The sequence below is a fragment of the Zasmidium cellare genome (genome assembly GCF_010093935.1).
Source record: "Zasmidium cellare ATCC 36951 unplaced genomic scaffold M409scaffold_34, whole genome shotgun sequence".
Classification (NCBI taxonomy): Eukaryota; Fungi; Ascomycota; class Dothideomycetes; order Mycosphaerellales; family Mycosphaerellaceae; genus Zasmidium; species Zasmidium cellare.
Window position 1 is genome coordinate 342549 of NW_022986978.1, and position 16743 is coordinate 359291.

General features: G+C 52.6%; 6 protein-coding genes across 6 annotated transcripts; 3 read left to right on the forward strand and 3 right to left on the reverse strand.

The window, feature by feature from the left end:
• Positions 1–3693: 3693 nt before the first annotated feature.
• On the forward strand, positions 3694–4455 carry M409DRAFT_26972 (uncharacterized protein; the record flags this gene model as incomplete). Its single annotated transcript, XM_033808363.1, has 2 exons — positions 3694–4150; positions 4217–4455. The coding sequence occupies 2 exons, from the start codon at positions 3694–3696 to the stop codon at positions 4453–4455; spliced, it is 696 nt and encodes a 231-aa protein (XP_033663624.1).
• Positions 4456–5102: 647 nt separating this feature from the next.
• On the forward strand, positions 5103–8607 carry M409DRAFT_68995 (uncharacterized protein; the record flags this gene model as incomplete). Its single annotated transcript, XM_033818082.1, has 2 exons — positions 5103–5508; positions 5561–8607. The coding sequence occupies 2 exons, from the start codon at positions 5103–5105 to the stop codon at positions 8605–8607; spliced, it is 3453 nt and encodes a 1150-aa protein (XP_033663625.1).
• A 518-nt stretch (positions 8608–9125) lies between these two features.
• Positions 9126–10240, forward strand: M409DRAFT_68996 (uncharacterized protein; the record flags this gene model as incomplete). Its single annotated transcript, XM_033818083.1, has 3 exons — positions 9126–9990; positions 10042–10114; positions 10168–10240. The coding sequence occupies 3 exons, from the start codon at positions 9126–9128 to the stop codon at positions 10238–10240; spliced, it is 1011 nt and encodes a 336-aa protein (XP_033663626.1).
• A 417-nt stretch (positions 10241–10657) lies between these two features.
• On the reverse strand, positions 10658–11171 carry M409DRAFT_26975 (uncharacterized protein; the record flags this gene model as incomplete). Its single annotated transcript, XM_033808364.1, has 2 exons — positions 10658–10696; positions 10758–11171. 2 exons carry the CDS (start codon positions 11169–11171, stop codon positions 10658–10660), a joined length of 453 nt encoding a protein of 150 aa, XP_033663627.1.
• A 524-nt stretch (positions 11172–11695) lies between these two features.
• Positions 11696–13390, reverse strand: M409DRAFT_26976 (uncharacterized protein; the record flags this gene model as incomplete). Its single annotated transcript, XM_033808365.1, has 5 exons — positions 11696–12057; positions 12116–12532; positions 12587–12751; positions 12808–12860; positions 12915–13390. The coding sequence occupies 5 exons, from the start codon at positions 13388–13390 to the stop codon at positions 11696–11698; spliced, it is 1473 nt and encodes a 490-aa protein (XP_033663628.1).
• An 829-nt stretch (positions 13391–14219) lies between these two features.
• M409DRAFT_26977 (uncharacterized protein) lies at positions 14220–15741 on the reverse strand (the record flags this gene model as incomplete). Its single annotated transcript, XM_033808366.1, has 5 exons — positions 14220–14581; positions 14760–15083; positions 15145–15365; positions 15417–15577; positions 15643–15741. The coding sequence occupies 5 exons, from the start codon at positions 15739–15741 to the stop codon at positions 14220–14222; spliced, it is 1167 nt and encodes a 388-aa protein (XP_033663629.1).
• Between the last annotated feature and the right edge of the window lie 1002 nt (positions 15742–16743).

Sequence of the window (16743 nt, forward strand, 5' to 3'; positions counted from 1 at the left end):
GATTTGACTACTGTACACATCCAGGAGTCGATGGCATCGTCTGTCCGATGGTGGTCATCGAGTTCACCATCCGCAGTTGAATGAAGCCATCCTCAGCACGTTGTTTCCGCCGCCCTCCGCTTCATCTCGCATCGTCGTTCACCCAGGCTCCAGCCGTCAATGTTCCTCTGTCCGGCGCTCGTCATCGAGTTCTCAATCGATCTTCCGTCGGCACTAGTCTCAATCGATCTTCCATCGGCGCCAATCTATGGTAGGATCTTTCCGAGTGTAGCCATCCAGCCGTCGGTGTTCCTCTGTCCGGTGGTTGTCATTGAGTTCTCAATCGACTTTCTCAATCGATTTTCCGTCGGTGCCAGTCTGCGGTAAGATCGGGTACGTATGTGGACAATTGGGTGCACTCTGGACTGGATGGCATCGTCACGATCCAGCCGTCAGTGTTCTTCTGTCCGGCGTTTATGGAGTTCTCAATCCACTTTCTTACTCGACTTTTTGTGGGTGTCAGTCTGCGGTAGGATATCTCCGAGTGCGTATCTGATCAATTGGGTGCCCTCTAGACTGCTTGTCTTCATTTAATCCACGAGAAACAGGTGGCTTTTGTAGTAGTGTGCACAGACCCTTTGTCACATGCTTGACGCTTCAACTCGTGAACTACATGTACTCGCTCACTTTCTTGCGTTCCACCTACTATTAATACCTCTCCTTACATTACTCCTCCTTACTGTCTGGCTCACTTCTTTCCTTATCCCCTCCATTACTCCATCCCTCCTTTTTTTACTTAATTCCTTACTCTGCCCTTAGTTATTTCCTCACTCGCGCTTAAGTTTAGTCCCTTCGTAGCTCCTTTACTCTATTCCTCCTTACTTACTCTTTTCATTGCTCTATTGTTTACAGCCTTTGTTCTCCCTCACTTCCTCCTCTGTATAGTCCACGCTGTCCTAGTCGTCGTGGACCCTAAGTATTCAACTTGGATCTGACGATGGCTGACACGAAGGCGTTGACGCCTTCGTCGTCCATCCAGCCATCAAAGCTCTGTGTGCTGGCACTCATGGCACTCTCCCCAGAATGACCGAGAGCGTCCGTCTGTGTAGGATCTTGCCTAGGAGAAGCTAATGGGCGCAAGGTCGCAAGGCCGCAAGGCCATAAGGCAACAAGGCCACAAGGCCGCAAGAGCGTAAAGTAAGCTAAGCATGTGACAAGGATCTTCGAGGTCTATATAGACCTCCCAGATTCGAGCGACACCGACTCTTGAACAACAACGGCCAGTGCAGACGGCATCGACCTCACCCGGTACACTATGGGAAAGATCCTACCACAGACAGACGCTTACTGCCATTCTGTGGAGAGATCGATGGGCGCCAGGGGCCAGAAGAGCTTTGCCTTTACTTGCTGCCTCACCTGCGGCCTCACCTGCTGCCTCACCTGCTGCCTCACCTGCTCCCTCACTTGCTCCCTCACCCCGCTCCCCTGTTGACTCCCCGGTGGCTCCAGCCTTCAGAGAGGCCGAGGACGGCCCCTTCTTCATTGCCGGTCGTTGCTTTGACCTTGACGTAGCCACTCTCCTTGAGCTTTGATTTGACGATGGCTGAGACGGAGGCATTGACACCTTCGTCGTCCATCCAGCCATCAAAGCTTCTCTCAGTGTTGTCCATTCGCAGGAGCCTGGACGGGTTTTATAGGGCCCGAGACCCCTGTCACATGCTAGCGCTTCGAGCCAGGGAATTGATGCCTTAGGCCATCTCTGGACATTCATGCAGTCTTGGCATTCACCTGCTGCTGTAAGTATTCCTTCATAGTCCTTCAATACAACATAAAGTGTCCCACATCAAGTCATGGAATTTCCTGCCTCCTCTTCAGGCGCTTCGGATGGCACAGTGTATCTATATGCAGTGGCGGTAGTGGTGGTGCGAGCAGCTACCAGTCTCAATCAGGTATATGCAGCAGATATCGCAGTCTCCGGGCGTGCAGGTCCGAAGGTGGATATAGAGAATTCTTCTTCCTGTACCAGGATAACCATGCTGAACCGATTCTGACGAGATCGAGGATGTTGTTGGTAGTCCCGCAGAAGTCATGTCTTCCGAGTCTTCGAGCTCGAAAAATCTGGTCCCCTATTCCATTGATTAGCTTGGAACTGCAAGGCTGCTCTCACTCCCTTATTCCCGCTCTCTGCCTTCCTCTCTGCCTTATCTTCTACCTCACCCTCTAACTTACCCTCTGGCGGTCGTTGGCCAAGAATGGGTATTTTTTTGGGTCTGGAAAGGGTCTAATAGACGTCGAGACCTCTCTCACATGGACGGCTGGTGACCGCAAGACCAGGCCTATGTACTCTTGCTTTCGCCCATGCCTTCACCTTCACTTACTCCCTCGATGCCTCCTTTACTGGTTCACTGGCTCACTCATCCCTTGTCTCAATCCCTTGATGGTCCTGGCCATTGGTACGATGATCAACAATGCACTGTGACCGCCTGTGTTGGACGCAAAGAAGGTCTCATGAGCACCAAGGAGTTTCTCTTTCGCGGCGAGGTTGAGGTTATCAGAAGAAGGTAACCCTCGACACTGCCCAAGGACTCGATGGCTCTGGTTTTGAGAGAGGCCTGTGGAATTCGATTTGAGTTCGCTCCTGACAATGCCTTGCTCACCGACCAACGCTTGAGGACCTGTAGTACACGATTCTTGCATGTCAAGAACCAAGGAATCCGGTGGATTGAGTCTCGAAGAGATTCTGAAGACGTGGAGACGTGTGCCACACGACTGTCTTGGAGATCAGAGACGGCTCTTGCCTGCTCCCTCTATACTTATCCTCTTGCTCCTCCGATCATTCCAACTTCGGAGACCTGATCAAGGCTCGAAGGCCTGTACACCTCGATTCTTGTACGTCGGATGTTATGCTCATCTAGAAGAGGCGACTCTTTCATCTCATTGTTGTTCAAGAAGCAGAAATGTTGTATAGTTTTTGCCTTGCGAGGGGGCAAGATTGCGGAATTGTGAGATTGTCACGAAAACCTTTCCAGAAAAGACGTAGTATTATAGGCTTTGTGAGCTTGGCCAACTCGTTGGAGCTGTCCATCTGACCATACTCCATCTGCTACCATTTTTGGCAGTGAAGATGGCTGCAAGTTGTCGGCGTAGCTTCCCATCGATCATGTGGTAATGTCTGTCAGACATGATGTCAGAGATTGAGAGGGTAGAGAGTGGTCTCTGGTCGGTCGTGTGCATCGACATGTCTCTGTTCTGCGTAGCTTGACTGGCGGTGAGCCTCGTAAGGTATTGGTCCAAGGCAATCTCATCCTCAAGTTGGAGTGCAACTTCCAGGAGCGAGCAGAAAAGTAGTTGTACTTTCAGAGCGCCGCAAGAATGGAGGGATTTGACTGAAAGCTTGCGTTGGGATAACTGATTCGCGAGGTTTATTGTTTGTTGGTTGTCTTCAACTCGGTTGAAGTGTCATGTGGTCGATGAGGTAGAAGTATATTGTTGCCAAACTGGTGCATTGCCCTATAAGGCTGAAGGATTGAGACGTTGCCAATATCCAACCCCTGAGCAGCACGAAACTCACGCCAGCCCTTCGCGTAATCTTACGATCCCTGAATCTGACGAGTCAGTTCGGTGAGACGTAATTGTTTTTGTAACTTGCACTTTCATCATCTTCGACTTCTTGTATATCTTGACCAACGGTGGTTTGTAGATACCAGCGCGGCGATGGCGAAACGACAAGCGGAGGACGACCTTGGTGAGGTGGACGAGTCTGCAGCTAAGCGATCTCGAGTGGATATCGCAGATTTGTTGGGTAGCGACGGCGACGTGGAAACCCACCTGAGCAGCACAGGCTCTGTACAACATGCCAGTGGCGACAACCTCGCGCAGAGTTCTGGCGAGAATGTGTCGTCCAATGGAAACGATACTGGAGCAGCAGTAACTCTCCATGCCCAGGCTGATCTGGGCGGCAACGGCAATGCCTTACGAACGGCAGTCGCGGAGGCTCCAGTCAACGCACTCATGGCCACTTCGAATGGACAGGAGCACAAGGGTACTGTCGTGTACATCGCATGCACCCAGCATGAGCATGACACCATCGCCGACCAAGACATCCTGGGCGTATTCAGCGACGTAAAAAGCGCAAACGAAGTAGTGATCATGGAGTTTCTGAATTACCATCGTAAGTGTTCAGACCCTCAGTCATGATGATGATGTCCGTCAAATTCAATCTGCTGACTTCGAACAGAATCAGGAGAGTCCGGCGATGACCGCGAGAGAAGCTTTGGGGAGCATGGCGAAGTTTCGTGTTCGTTCCAGCCTCAAGAATGTGGCGAGGGTGGGATGCAGTTCTGGGTGGAACGGCATGTTGTCGATAGGCCGTCGAGAAAGACTTATGAAATCCCGAATGCTGCGGCGGAATTTGATGGGGCCTTCGCTGGGTATGAGGACGACGATGATGGTGCTGAAGGCGATCTCGACGGTTGAGCCACGGGATGATACGTCAGGCTAAGTCTGGATGTCGTGCAGACTGCGAAAGGGAGAGAAGCCCCGTGATGCGTAATGAAGTTGAACTTTCTCTTCAGACTTGACTTTGGCGCATCTGACAAGGTGTATCAGGAGTGCTCAGTGGCACACCACAGATCGAATGATGGCAACTTAATGATGGCTTAGGTCATAGCCGTGTTGGTATCTACAAGCTCTACCAGGCTGTCTCTTCTCTGAGGCGACCTTGGGTATAGCAGCGTGATATCCGTGGAGGAGTTCGAGTTTGCTTCGGTAATATCTGCTTGCCTCCTCATTTGTTTTCTTGGTGATCAAACTATAATTGTTGAATCAAGGCGGTAACTAGCTTGATCTGACGATGTGAGGCTCGCACTCTTTGGTATTGATGATCTGAACTCTTCGCAGAGCAGGAGTTTGTCGACTCCAAATCTCGGCTCACTTTCCTCGGCCGTCATCTCGGTCTTGGCGCTGGCGCGCCGGACTTATCACGACTACACGTCACATCATCCTCTTCTGCTCCGACAAGAATTCCACGCCACACGCTCTCGCAAGCCCCCGACGCGCACCGACTGACCCAGGAAACTCTGGCTCAGTCCACAACCAACACCTAGCCCTCCACCAGACGTTTTATGCAACCCGAGCCTTCTACGGTATCCTCACGAGTATCCACCACAGAAGAGCCCGAGCAACGCCCGATCACGACCTCCCAGCATGGACTTCATGACCATGGCAAAGCAGGCGGCCTGTCGACAGTGCCAGACGCTGGAGCAGAGACGACAACATCGAGCGACCAGCTTGCGAGCGACGCCGCGCTCGCCGCTTCGCTGCAGGATGGCGGTGATTCGGCCCTGCCTGGTCAGAACCGGAGACTGAACGTTCGCGACACGCCCTCGCCACCAGCTGGCAGTCGTATCGCCGAGTATGAGAAGTCATCTACACCGCCTGTGAAGAAAAGAGAAGGACCTGCGTTTGAGGTTATCAAGAAGCACCGTAGTCCAAATGATAAGAGTTCTCCGATCCAGGATCTCCCAAATGGTGAGTGCAGGGAGAGCACGTGGAAGAGGGATGGTATACTGATCCGTAGCAGAGGTCTTGACACATGCACTGGCTCATCTGCCTCCACCCGATTTAGCTACTGTGTCGCTGGTCTCGAAGCGCTTCCATGACTTAGTGACTGGACCGCACGCGTGGCGAACTGCATTTGCGCATTACTTTCCAGGACCCGACTCGATCAATGCATCTTTGAGCAGCAATGATGAAGAGTCGCAGAGCGTTGTTCGTTCAGAAAAGCGTGCTTTCACCCGACTCACGGCACTTGCTTCGTGGAGAAGCGAGTACATAATGCGGACACGGCTCTTGCGGTCTCTGGCGCGCGGCAAACCTGTTCAGTCTGCTAATACTCCGCACTCTTCTCGTCCTGGACACACAGTGGCGCCGTCAATCATGTTCAACTCGCAGCTTTTCACTACAATCAACCACCTGCATGCAACCTTTGGAACAGGCATGAACAAACGACTTCCTCGCTTCATCCATGGAGCTGACGACACTGGTACTGCGACTAGTAGCGACCCCAGCGCCGGTAAGGTCGACGCTTGGGGCTTGTCTGATCCAAACTTCTTCAACCAGTTCGCTGAAAGGTTTCCCGGAGATGCTCAGTACGGCCTTGGACCAGGCGAACTTGTAGGCGTGCCGAATCCAATGGACGTTAGCCAGCCCTACGGCATGGTCGTTGGAGAAGGTGCACCTGGTGGCATGGCCTACTATCGTTCGACCGAAGAAATGCGTGGACGCTTTTTGCTCTTCTCCTCTGCCATGTCTGCGCCAGATGTTGGCATTCCCAGAATCACTTCGAACACGGAAGCAGTCACGTCCATCTGGATTGCCAAGTCTGCCGCCATTCCTTCTCTGACTGATGGCTTGATTGGCATTCTCTCGGGGTCATCGCTTGGGGTACTTACTGCTTACAGTCTGGGTTCGAGCAATAATGGCAACAATCGCGATCAGCGCTTCGCACGCGGCGAAATGACTGCTCGATGGGTGCTAAGTCCTGGTGTTCCCATCATTGCAATCGCTGTCGATAATGAGTACAGCTTCACACGACAAGCTCAGAACCGCATCTGGGCTGTGGTATTGAACGCACTTGGCGAAGTCTTCTACCTCACGAAGTTTCCGAAGCGCCCTCACTTCGATCGCGGAACACGATTCGATGACGAGGCGATGGAGCGGACTGCGTGGTCCACTGGTCGTACAGTATACTGGAATCTGGTCGAGCCGAGCCGAAGAGAAGCCAAAGTTGACCCATACGCTGATGCAAGTGTTGACGGTAGCTATTCACCAAGATCTTCTTGGAACGGTATGTGCCTCAGCAAAGAGCAGATCAAGGCCGAGACTCAAGAGATTGAAGCCTACGCCACACGAAAGCCAAAGGACTTCCAAAAGCTCTGCTCCGGATGGGACATGCAGAGAAGGTTGGAGGTTGACTTTGCGGGTGACGATGGCAACAACGCTGGTGAGCATGCCGTGGTCATTTGCTGTAGCCTGCAAGAGGAGAGCACATCGTCCGTGAAGCGATACAGCCGTACGAGATTCCAAGACAGGCCGAACGTGGACGTCAGCTCGACGCCGCCCTTGACTTCTGGTAGCACTGAAGCATCCAGTCCACCGTCGCTCTTTGGTGCCGCGCAATCGCCTGTACTTGCACCCACACCCACGATCTCACTTGACCGTTTAGAAGATACTCTCGCCCAGGAAGACTTCACAGGCTCCATCACACCACGACCAATGACCGAAGAATGGCGTACGTCTGTGTACTCACTCGGCGGTCTGAAGCATGTTCAGGTCCTGGCGAGTACGGTTGATAACTCAACCTTTGCCACGCAAACTTTGTCTGAAGATCCACTGCTTGGCTTCTCTGGCCACTCCAGCAGTTCTTCTCCCTCACTTACACCAATGTCTGCGAACGAGCCAGTCACTAGTGCAGCCGACGTACCTGGCCAGCGTGCACGTCTCTTCGCAGTTGGTACAAAGTTGGGGTCGGTTTTGCTTTGGAACATGCGGGCGCCAATTCCTCGATCTGTGGACAGCGTTAACACAGTGGACCCTGTGCGTATCATTCACACAGACTCTCCGCAGATCTCTTGTCTGGCCTTGACGTCTCTCTATCTGGTTCATGGGGGCAACGATGGACTTGTCCAAGCTTGGGATCCACTTGCATCAGATGCACGTCCTATTCGCACACTCAATTCTCGCTTCTCATCGCGCGCTCGCCGTACACTGGTTCAAGCCCAGGCATCTCCGCAAGGCGTTGGCATCAATCTTTTCGCTGCCGGTGCGCTTTGTCTTGACCCCGACCCGACTGTTCTGCGCGGTATGGTTACGCTCGGGACTCGCTTGCTCTACTGGTCGTACAGCTCCTCTGCTGCAGACCAGTACAGATCGCACAAACGTCGTCTCCGCCGATCAGAACGAGGAAGCAACAATGGTGGTGATCGCTTCTCGGGTGCTGTCAGAACAAACCTCAAAGGATACATTGAGTCGGAACAGCTTGAGCTCAACCGCGAGAAAGAGCAACGCAGGAAGGACGCTGCACGCTTCGCTGGACGTTACGGCACAGATCTACTGGGCGGCAGCGAAGAGGAGATGATTGCTTATGCTGCTATGCTGAGTCAAGAGTCTTTGGAGGAAGAATCTCGTCGCAGAGCTTCAGATACCAGCACCGCCAACAGCACCGCCGCAAGCAGCACCGACCACAGCACCATGGCAACGGCTGATGCTACGCCCGCCCGAAGCCTGTCGCCTCACGTCTCTACCCCAAAGACGGACGATGAGCTTGATGCAGACATTGCAGAAGCCATACGGCAGAGTCTGGCCACTTCGCCAGGTGCTGGCTACGACATTCCCATCCGACAAGCAAAGCCCAAGAACCGGAAGGGCTCTTCTGCAAAGGCCTCGCCTCGTGTCTCGCCCTTCCTTGCTGGTGCGAGCAAGTCGACAACCGAGATGAATGACGTGGACTTTGCTCTACAGCTTAGTCTGGCGGAAGAACAGAGTAAGCAGCAAGTAGAGAAGGACGAGTTTCCTGGACTGCCTCCATCGCGTGGGACGAATCCGAAGGGAAAGGGCAGGTGGGGCTGAATGGGTGGTAGATGTTTTCTTCTGGCTTGATAGACGATTTGCTCTTCTTCAACACTGCGGCGAGGGCGTAGTTCTTTAATAGTGCCATGCATTTGCTTCGATACCGCAATCCTGCTCGATCTCGTCTATATTACAGTCTCATGTGAAGGCTTCTGAGTCGCGTGCTTCATCGTTCAGCCCCCCTGCTTGGCGCTTTTGTGTTTCGGGTGGGTCCGCTCTGACGTTAAACGCAGCTTCAGGCCGGTCTTGTCAACAACTTCAATTCGAAGCAACACACGCCCCCGACTGCCCCCCGACACAAGCACAACCACCACCGACAGTACCACTTGCTTCACTCTCAGAACCAGCGCATGTGATTATTGATCTTTCAGTTATACCCTCACCTCCTAGACCGCCGCCAACCCTCGTCGTCGCACCTTCTTCACACGACACACCCTCAATCTCCCGCCTCCTCCACCTCTGCGAAACCGACTCGATACCACAGCAATCCCGCTTACCAACACATTGACACCGCAAAGATGGAGGCTGCCGCATTGAGGCAGCCAGTCGGCGATACGACCATGGAGGACGCTGGGAAGGTAGAGCACAGCTTGGGAGCAGCTGTCGATCCGCCCTCAATACCGACTCTGGACGGCTGGATCGAGAGCCTCATGACCTGCAAACAGCTCGCCGAAGACGACGTTCGAAGACTGTGCGAAAAGGCGCGAGAGGTACTGCAAGACGAGTCGAACGTACAGCCTGTCAAGTGCCCAGTCACAGTCTGCGGCGATATCCACGGTCAATTCCACGACCTGATGGAGCTGTTCAAGATCGGCGGCCCGAACCCAGACACCAACTACCTCTTCATGGGCGACTACGTCGATCGTGGATACTTCTCCGTCGAGACCGTCACGCTGCTCGTCGCGCTCAAGATCCGCTACCCACAGCGCATCACCATCCTGCGCGGCAACCACGAGAGTCGGCAGATCACGCAGGTCTACGGCTTCTACGACGAGTGCCTGCGCAAGTACGGCAACGCGAATGTGTGGAAGTTCTTCACGGACCTCTTCGACTACCTCCCCCTGACCGCTCTCATCGACAACCAGATCTTCTGCTTGCACGGTGGACTGTCTCCCAGCATCGATACGCTCGACAACATTCGCGCGCTCGACCGTATCCAAGAGGTGCCGCATGAGGGACCCATGTGCGATCTTCTGTGGTCGGATCCTGATGATAGATGCGGATGGGGAATCAGTCCGAGAGGTGCTGGATACACTTTCGGGCAGGACATTTCGGAGGCGTTCAATCACAACAATGGCTTGACGCTGGTGGCACGAGCACATCAGTTGGTGATGGAGGGATACAACTGGAGTCAGGATCGAAACGTTGTCACTATCTTCTCTGGTGAGGTCAACACAATTATTGTGACGAAGCATATGCTAATGATTGTCGCAGCACCAAACTACTGCTACCGTTGTGGTAACCAAGCGGCCATCATGGAGATTGATGAGCATCTCAAATACACCTTGTACGTCTCTCAAGCACCTCATTCCAACGACTTTGCTAACTGTGTACTTCTAGCCTACAATTCGACCCCTGCCCACGCGCCGGCGAGCCCATGGTGTCCCGCCGGACGCCAGACTACTTCTTGTAATGAGACGATGCGGACACGTAAAACAACAGGTGCCTCGTGGCAAAAGCTATGCAATACCCTTTCTTCAGCTACCGGTGGCATAGGCGCACAGCCGCATTTCCCCCTTTCCCACCTTCCCGTTCCTCCTTTTTGGCGCACAGCTTCCTTCATCTTGGGCTATGAGCATGGTAAGCGCGGTTGTCGTTGTGGCTATGCGCGCAATGGGGATATGTTGGTAGATGGTTAGACCGAAAAGATTCATCGATCCTTGTAGCATATACAGATGGGGCTGCTCTCTGTCCACGGTTGTCTTGTCTTTTTGCCTGGTTTCCTGTGAGGTGGTAGAATGGATGGACGGATGGGTAATGGCATTTTTGGCTTGCTGGGTTCAAGCGCTTGATTTCTTTTCATCTTCACCTCGTCTTCAATGTCGTGGTTTCATGTCGTGTTGTTCGTCGGTGTGTCGTAGGCGTGTATCTGCATATATCCTCCGTCAGTTTCCCTATCCCATTGTATGTACGTAGGGATAACAACTCACAGCCTCAGCAAACCCCACCCACTCCTCAATCCCCTTCTGATAATCATCCTCCTCCCCCGGAACGACTTCATGTCCCAACACGACAATCTCGCTGAACTTCCCATTCTGCTCCATAATCTTCACTTCAACATCCTCCTCGTCCTCCCCATCACCATCCTCGTCCTTCTTCTGAACAGGTAGTGTTTTATCTGTTTTCTGCAACACGACGCCCTCGTACTTCTCTGGCAGAGGGATTTTCTGTCCTAGGAGTTTCCGGCCGCGGAAGTAGACTTCTTGTTCGTTGGGGGAGGTGGATTGGGGTTGCGGGTTCCAGTAGCGTTTTGGGGTGGGGATGGGCCCGTTGTGGTGGATTTTGGCGGGGAGGATGTTGGGGGTTATTTGTTTGGGGCTTGAGGAGGGTTGGATGGCGAGCATGGTGGCGGTGTTTTGGAGGTTTTCTGGAAGTGGGTGGTTGTGGGTTGTGGGTTGGTTGAATGTGGTTTGGGAGACGCGTGAGAGGCGCGTGGTGGGTGATTGGGAGGTTTCGCGTGGCGGTCCGAGGTCCGGGATGGGAGGGAGGGAGAGAGGGAGGGAGGACTTCACGTCTTCGATCAAGGTGAGTTGATACAACCAGGAACGTTTTCTTCGAATGATATTGACATATGCTAATACACTCCGAATCACATACTCCACTTTCATCAGTCATGTCCGCCACGGCAAGTTGTTCCAGGGCCGAAAGACTCTTTTGCCTGCATCTCAGTTTTGCAAGCCCATCGTCATCATCAAACAAGAAGAACCAAGCACATTCAAATCGTCGAGCCATTTGTTGCACGCTTCACTTGTGATATTATGCTCGCTTTTGGGTAGCTATTACAGAGAAAGAAGACCTGCTCCCTTTCCCGCCATCGTGGAGTCCTATTCCTGGTCGTGGACAAAAGACACTCAGATATGTACAAGCTTCAAGCCTGGAACCTCCGCCTGACATGCTGTCCTCCTCCATTCCCCGAGCTGCCACTATGACTTCCACTGCCATCTGCACTTGGAGGGTCTTGGAACGGATTCTCGCCCGCTGGGTCCTTGAAGGGATTACTTTGGGCGGAACTTCCACTCGACCCCGCGGTTGGAGCCTGGCCTTGGATCTTGCCAACGACGTGACCGTTCACGCCCCAACGCCAGTCTGAAAGGTACATGGCAGCGGCAAAGACGGGGTAGTTCTCTGGAGATTTCAAGGCTTGCTTCTGATTCTTTTTGGCGACTTCTTGTGCGGCGGGCCAGCCGAGGACGTGGGACGAGGGGAGGTCTGTGGTTGTACCCTCGGTCCCTACATTATAGTGTTAGCGACAACAACAATATGGTGATGGGAGAAATAAAGAACTCACACTGCAAAGCATAGTGAAACACATGATGCAGCCAGATGTGCGCGATAGTCGGCATGAATTCATTGAAGCCCGTATTCTCATGAATGTTCCTGTTGACGGCCGCCAGGGACCATTCCTTAGGGGTTTGCTCGGAGGAAGATCTCGCCTTGTCGAGTTTGAGAATGCTTTGGCAGAAGACCAAAAGGCCGGCCTTTGGGAACGAGACCGCATACGTACCAGGCTGGTCGCAGATGCTGCCTTTGGCTTTGGCTTTGCTGCTCCCCTTGCCTATGCCTTTGAGTTTGCTCTTGAGGCTGCTGCTTCCTGCCTCGGGGCCACTAGCCCCGACGGCGTCATTTGAAGTCAGGAGAATGTGCTCTGGTGGCATGTTCGGCGCATACCAGGCGCCGTTCGGAAAGATAGACTTGCCATGACCCGCTGTGATGTGTGAGTTCAAGATCACAATCTTCAAATCTCACAACGAATACTGACGGTGCGATGGAGTCCACTTGTTCAACTTGCCCGAGTGTACCGTTTCGAGATATGGTTGATTGGCATCCTTCCATTGCAAGAAGTCATCGCCGCATCGAATCTGCCACCTGGGCCCTTTCTCGGCCACATTCAGTTGGTGCTTGGTCAAGACCGATTCGTCGTTTGCTAATCCAAGGTCAGCGCCGTGCCATCGACCTCTTCGCAACTTTCGAGATACCTACCCTTGACCTGCCTCAAATCATCGGCTTGTTTGGTCTTATCCTGGATTCCGAACCTAAGCACATCTTAGCACTCTCGCACTCGGAGCCCAACCGTAGTTTCAACATACATCGCCTCGAACGGTCCCATCAACGCATTGTACCGATCCTTCCCCTCATCCTTCCTACCACCCCGGCCTACCATCCCCAGCTCGTCCACGGCATCCACACCTTCACGAACCATGGCGAGGACTTCGTTATACGCCGTGAGGATTCTGTCCTTGTATTTCGCACAACTCCCCGTTGCCATTGGATCGTCAGCCGCGACAGGATCGAGAGCAACGCCGAACAGCTTCTGGAACTGCTCTTGGGTGACGGCGGAGGAGCCTGTGTTTGATGGGCCTTGTGCAGCAGGCATGCTTTTACCAGAGCCTGAGCCCGAGTCTGAACTCAAGAGGGAGGGAGGGCCAGTTCCAGGTCGCGATCCGGCAGGAGATTCGGGGCTTAAAAGGTGTGTTTTGTCTTCTGGGTTCTTGACTCCTTTCCCGCAGACGACTCCGTCGACGGAGAGGAGAAGGATCGGAAGAAAGTATTTGAGTGGCGCCATTGTGGATTTGACTGATGATTGCAGGTTGCAAGAGGACGATTAGTGTGTTTGAAGAATGTTGTTGTTGAATTCGGTAGGTCGGTGGTTGAAGGAAGCTCGGATAATTGAGAGCAGCAACACATGTTATATGCTGATGAAGGAACTGTCATTTGAAGACCTCGTGTGGCATATACGTGTCAATCCAGAAACACCACTCGATTCTAACCGTTGGCAGTCATGCTGCATGACTGCCGACGTCGTTGCCAACAACACCGTCCACCACCATGCACACCTGGCGAGTGCCTTGCAAGGCTGCGCTGTTCGCCATGGAACATGGGTCGCTGCTGAGCCCTTGTAGGTGGTGTCAAAGCAAGTGAGCAGGATGGGCAAGAGGCCTTCATCCGTTTTATTATGCCGGCGATGCTTGCCCGTGACGGAGAGAATGGTAAGATGACGAGTCTTGTACTTGGGAAGGATTGCAGAGAGTCAGATACCGTCAAATGTCCAATGTTCTCTCAGGTCTCAAAGATCATCGCTCGTCTCCAGCACCTTGGCTTCACTTCAACCGTTCCTTCCAAGCCCAGAGAGCTTCTCGAAATCGAATACATGTACACCACCCCCCAATCATCGATCCGTGCACACAAGATCATATTCAGGAGAATTCAAATTTTCCAGAGTCTCGTAGCTCTCGCCCATTCAAGCCGCCTCAAAAGCCACACTGATTGCAGAATGCACCGAACGCTTTCAGATTCTCCAAGCACGGGATTTTTAATGATTCCTCCCGGACACGCATGATGATCCGAGCAGTCGTTCTCGTGCTCGTTAACCATTCTTCTACGCCCGTCAAGTGTCAAGCCTCCAAATCGATGTCGTCAGTGTCGAAACTATCGAGACCACGTTTCGCCCACCTGGGCTCGAACCCGCAGCTCTCGCAATCCGTGCTTGTTACCGTGTGAACGGCGAGGTCATCATCGTCGAGAGGCATTGTTTTGCCGTTACCACGCTTCCTTGCCAACCGTCGGCCGAAAGGGTTCGTCGAGGTCTCGCCTTTCTTCCCGCCCAGCGCACCGAAATTCAACTTCTGCCCGCACTTGTCCTTGATGTCCTTGCACTTAGTCTTGAACTTCTTGATGGGAGATTTCGGCGTGTGCGGAGTGAAGGGTTCAGTCTCTGGAGTCGCTGCGGCCTGACCAGTGCCCCAGTACCATTCATCTCAGTACATAGCAGTGGCGAAGAACACGTGGTTCTGGGGTGTGTTGGCTGCCTTTTTGACGTCCGCTTTGGCGATTGCCATGCTGTCGGCTCACGACATTATCTCTGAGCTCTCGGACCCTCCCACTGAATTCTTGGTCAGAGTCAAATGGTCCAATGCCGATGGGTATGGACTTACGTTGTTGACAGTACTTGAATAAATCTCTGAACCACTTTTGTGCGATCGACTTGCTGTAGAGTCGATCGTCGATTTGATTACCAGAAACGAGATCTCTCCCTACGTCGAGCATGTTCAAGTTCGACCCTTCAAGACCAGCCTCGCACCAAATGATGATGCCCATGCTCGGTATCGATGTGACACCGACACCTGGCTTGCAAAAGGGATAATCCTCGTTTGGCTTGGAAAGACCTTCTTCCCACCACAGACAACGGTCATTGGGCAAGCCGGGAAGGTAGTACGCGCCGTTCACGAAACTTTTCCGACCGCGTATGTTAGCGTTAGCTGGACAGAGTGATCGTCAGTGTTTGCGCAGATACACCAAATGTAGAAGGGCCATTCTTACGGCTGCCGATCGTAAATCGACCTTCGTCCGCGTTATCGATATCTCTGGGGTCCATGAATGTGCTTGGCTTGTACTTGATCCAATCGTCTTTGCAGACAATCCAATACGAGGGACCATTCGATTTCTCGACGCGATTCCGATAGAAGAGCCAGTCGTAGGTCTCTGCTCTCATCGCAGCTGCGCGCTTTTTCAGCTCTTGGAAGTCGGCAACATCGCCAAATCTATGCACATCAGCAACAAACATCTCACAACTCAGAAGAACAAAAACTTACAAAGCCTTGAAAGTTTGAGTGATTCGCAGCCAGTTTTGGTACTCCTTCAACGACTTCGGGTCACGGAAAGAACGTGGCTGTGGCTCTTCTTTCGTATTGGCAATTATCTCGAGGGCACTACGGCTGGCATCGATCATGGCCAGCATCTGCTCCCAGGCGGGCTCAAGACGGTAAAGTAAGTATCGCAGCCGCCATTGATGTCGGTCTGGTATTTGATGTGGTTCACTTGGTCAATGAGATTCCGGTAGCCATCCTCAGGCGCTCGGAACTTGTGCGCGGCAAGAATATTGCTGGCGAACAGTAGACCGAGCAATAGTGTCCACATGATTCCAGATCCCGGTTTGCACTGCATTGGTATTGTTCGGTCTTTGTGGTGCAGTAAGATCGTCGGTTGAGAGTGTGTGGTTGTGAGTTGAATGCAGAGCGAGAAACCGTGAAAGTGATCTAGCATTTAAAGAGACTGAGAAGGCCAAGAGCCTGCGCATGGTGGTCATGATCTCCTATTGTTGGAATGCCAACAACACCAGTATCGATGCTCAGAAAAGACTGAGTGCACGCGCAACTGACAGCAGTATTGACAACTCACTAGATGATGTCGCATGCCTTGCTCCCAGGCATTCTCGCCGTGTCTTTCCAACGCATCTAGCGGTGCACCCGACATCGTCCGTCTCATGGCTACCACTCAATTGATTAAAAGCATTTCTTCAGACTTCGTGAGCTGGGCGACTTGCGATACGGCCGTGCCTGCTGATTGGTGTGGCCCAGGAAAATGATCCCGTGAAAGTCTGCTGTAGGGTCGCCAGCAGAGATATGGACAGTATCGAGCATTTCAATGCTGCTGCGGCTGATAGTCGGGTTATAGAAATGCCAGTACACGATGGACGTTGTATGCAGAGGTTCGTTGTAGGTGGGAAAGAACGCACGAGTGCAAGTTTGGCACATGTCGTCGCGGGAGCGGAAAATCTTTCCGCCTTTCGCGCTAGAAGCTAGTTTCTGGAATATTACCCGAACAGGCAATCCAGCTCCTACAGCAAATTTTCACCGTGTGCCACCAAGTCAGACGCTGGCAAAAAGGGTACGTCTTGGTAGATTGATGTCGTCTGTGTGGAACAGATGTCTTCAATAAAATTCGATTTGGGATTTGGTCTTGCGCTGTTCATCTTAGAGTCTGTGAAATATGTTGATGGATTTGCGGCCATGGCAAAACGATCACCTTCACAGTCTTATTTCTTCCACAATGAACGACGAAGAAAAAAATCGTCGCCAACGCTGTGGCATTTGAATACTTTCACCGTCAAAGCGTTAACGTTCCCATCATATCAAGATG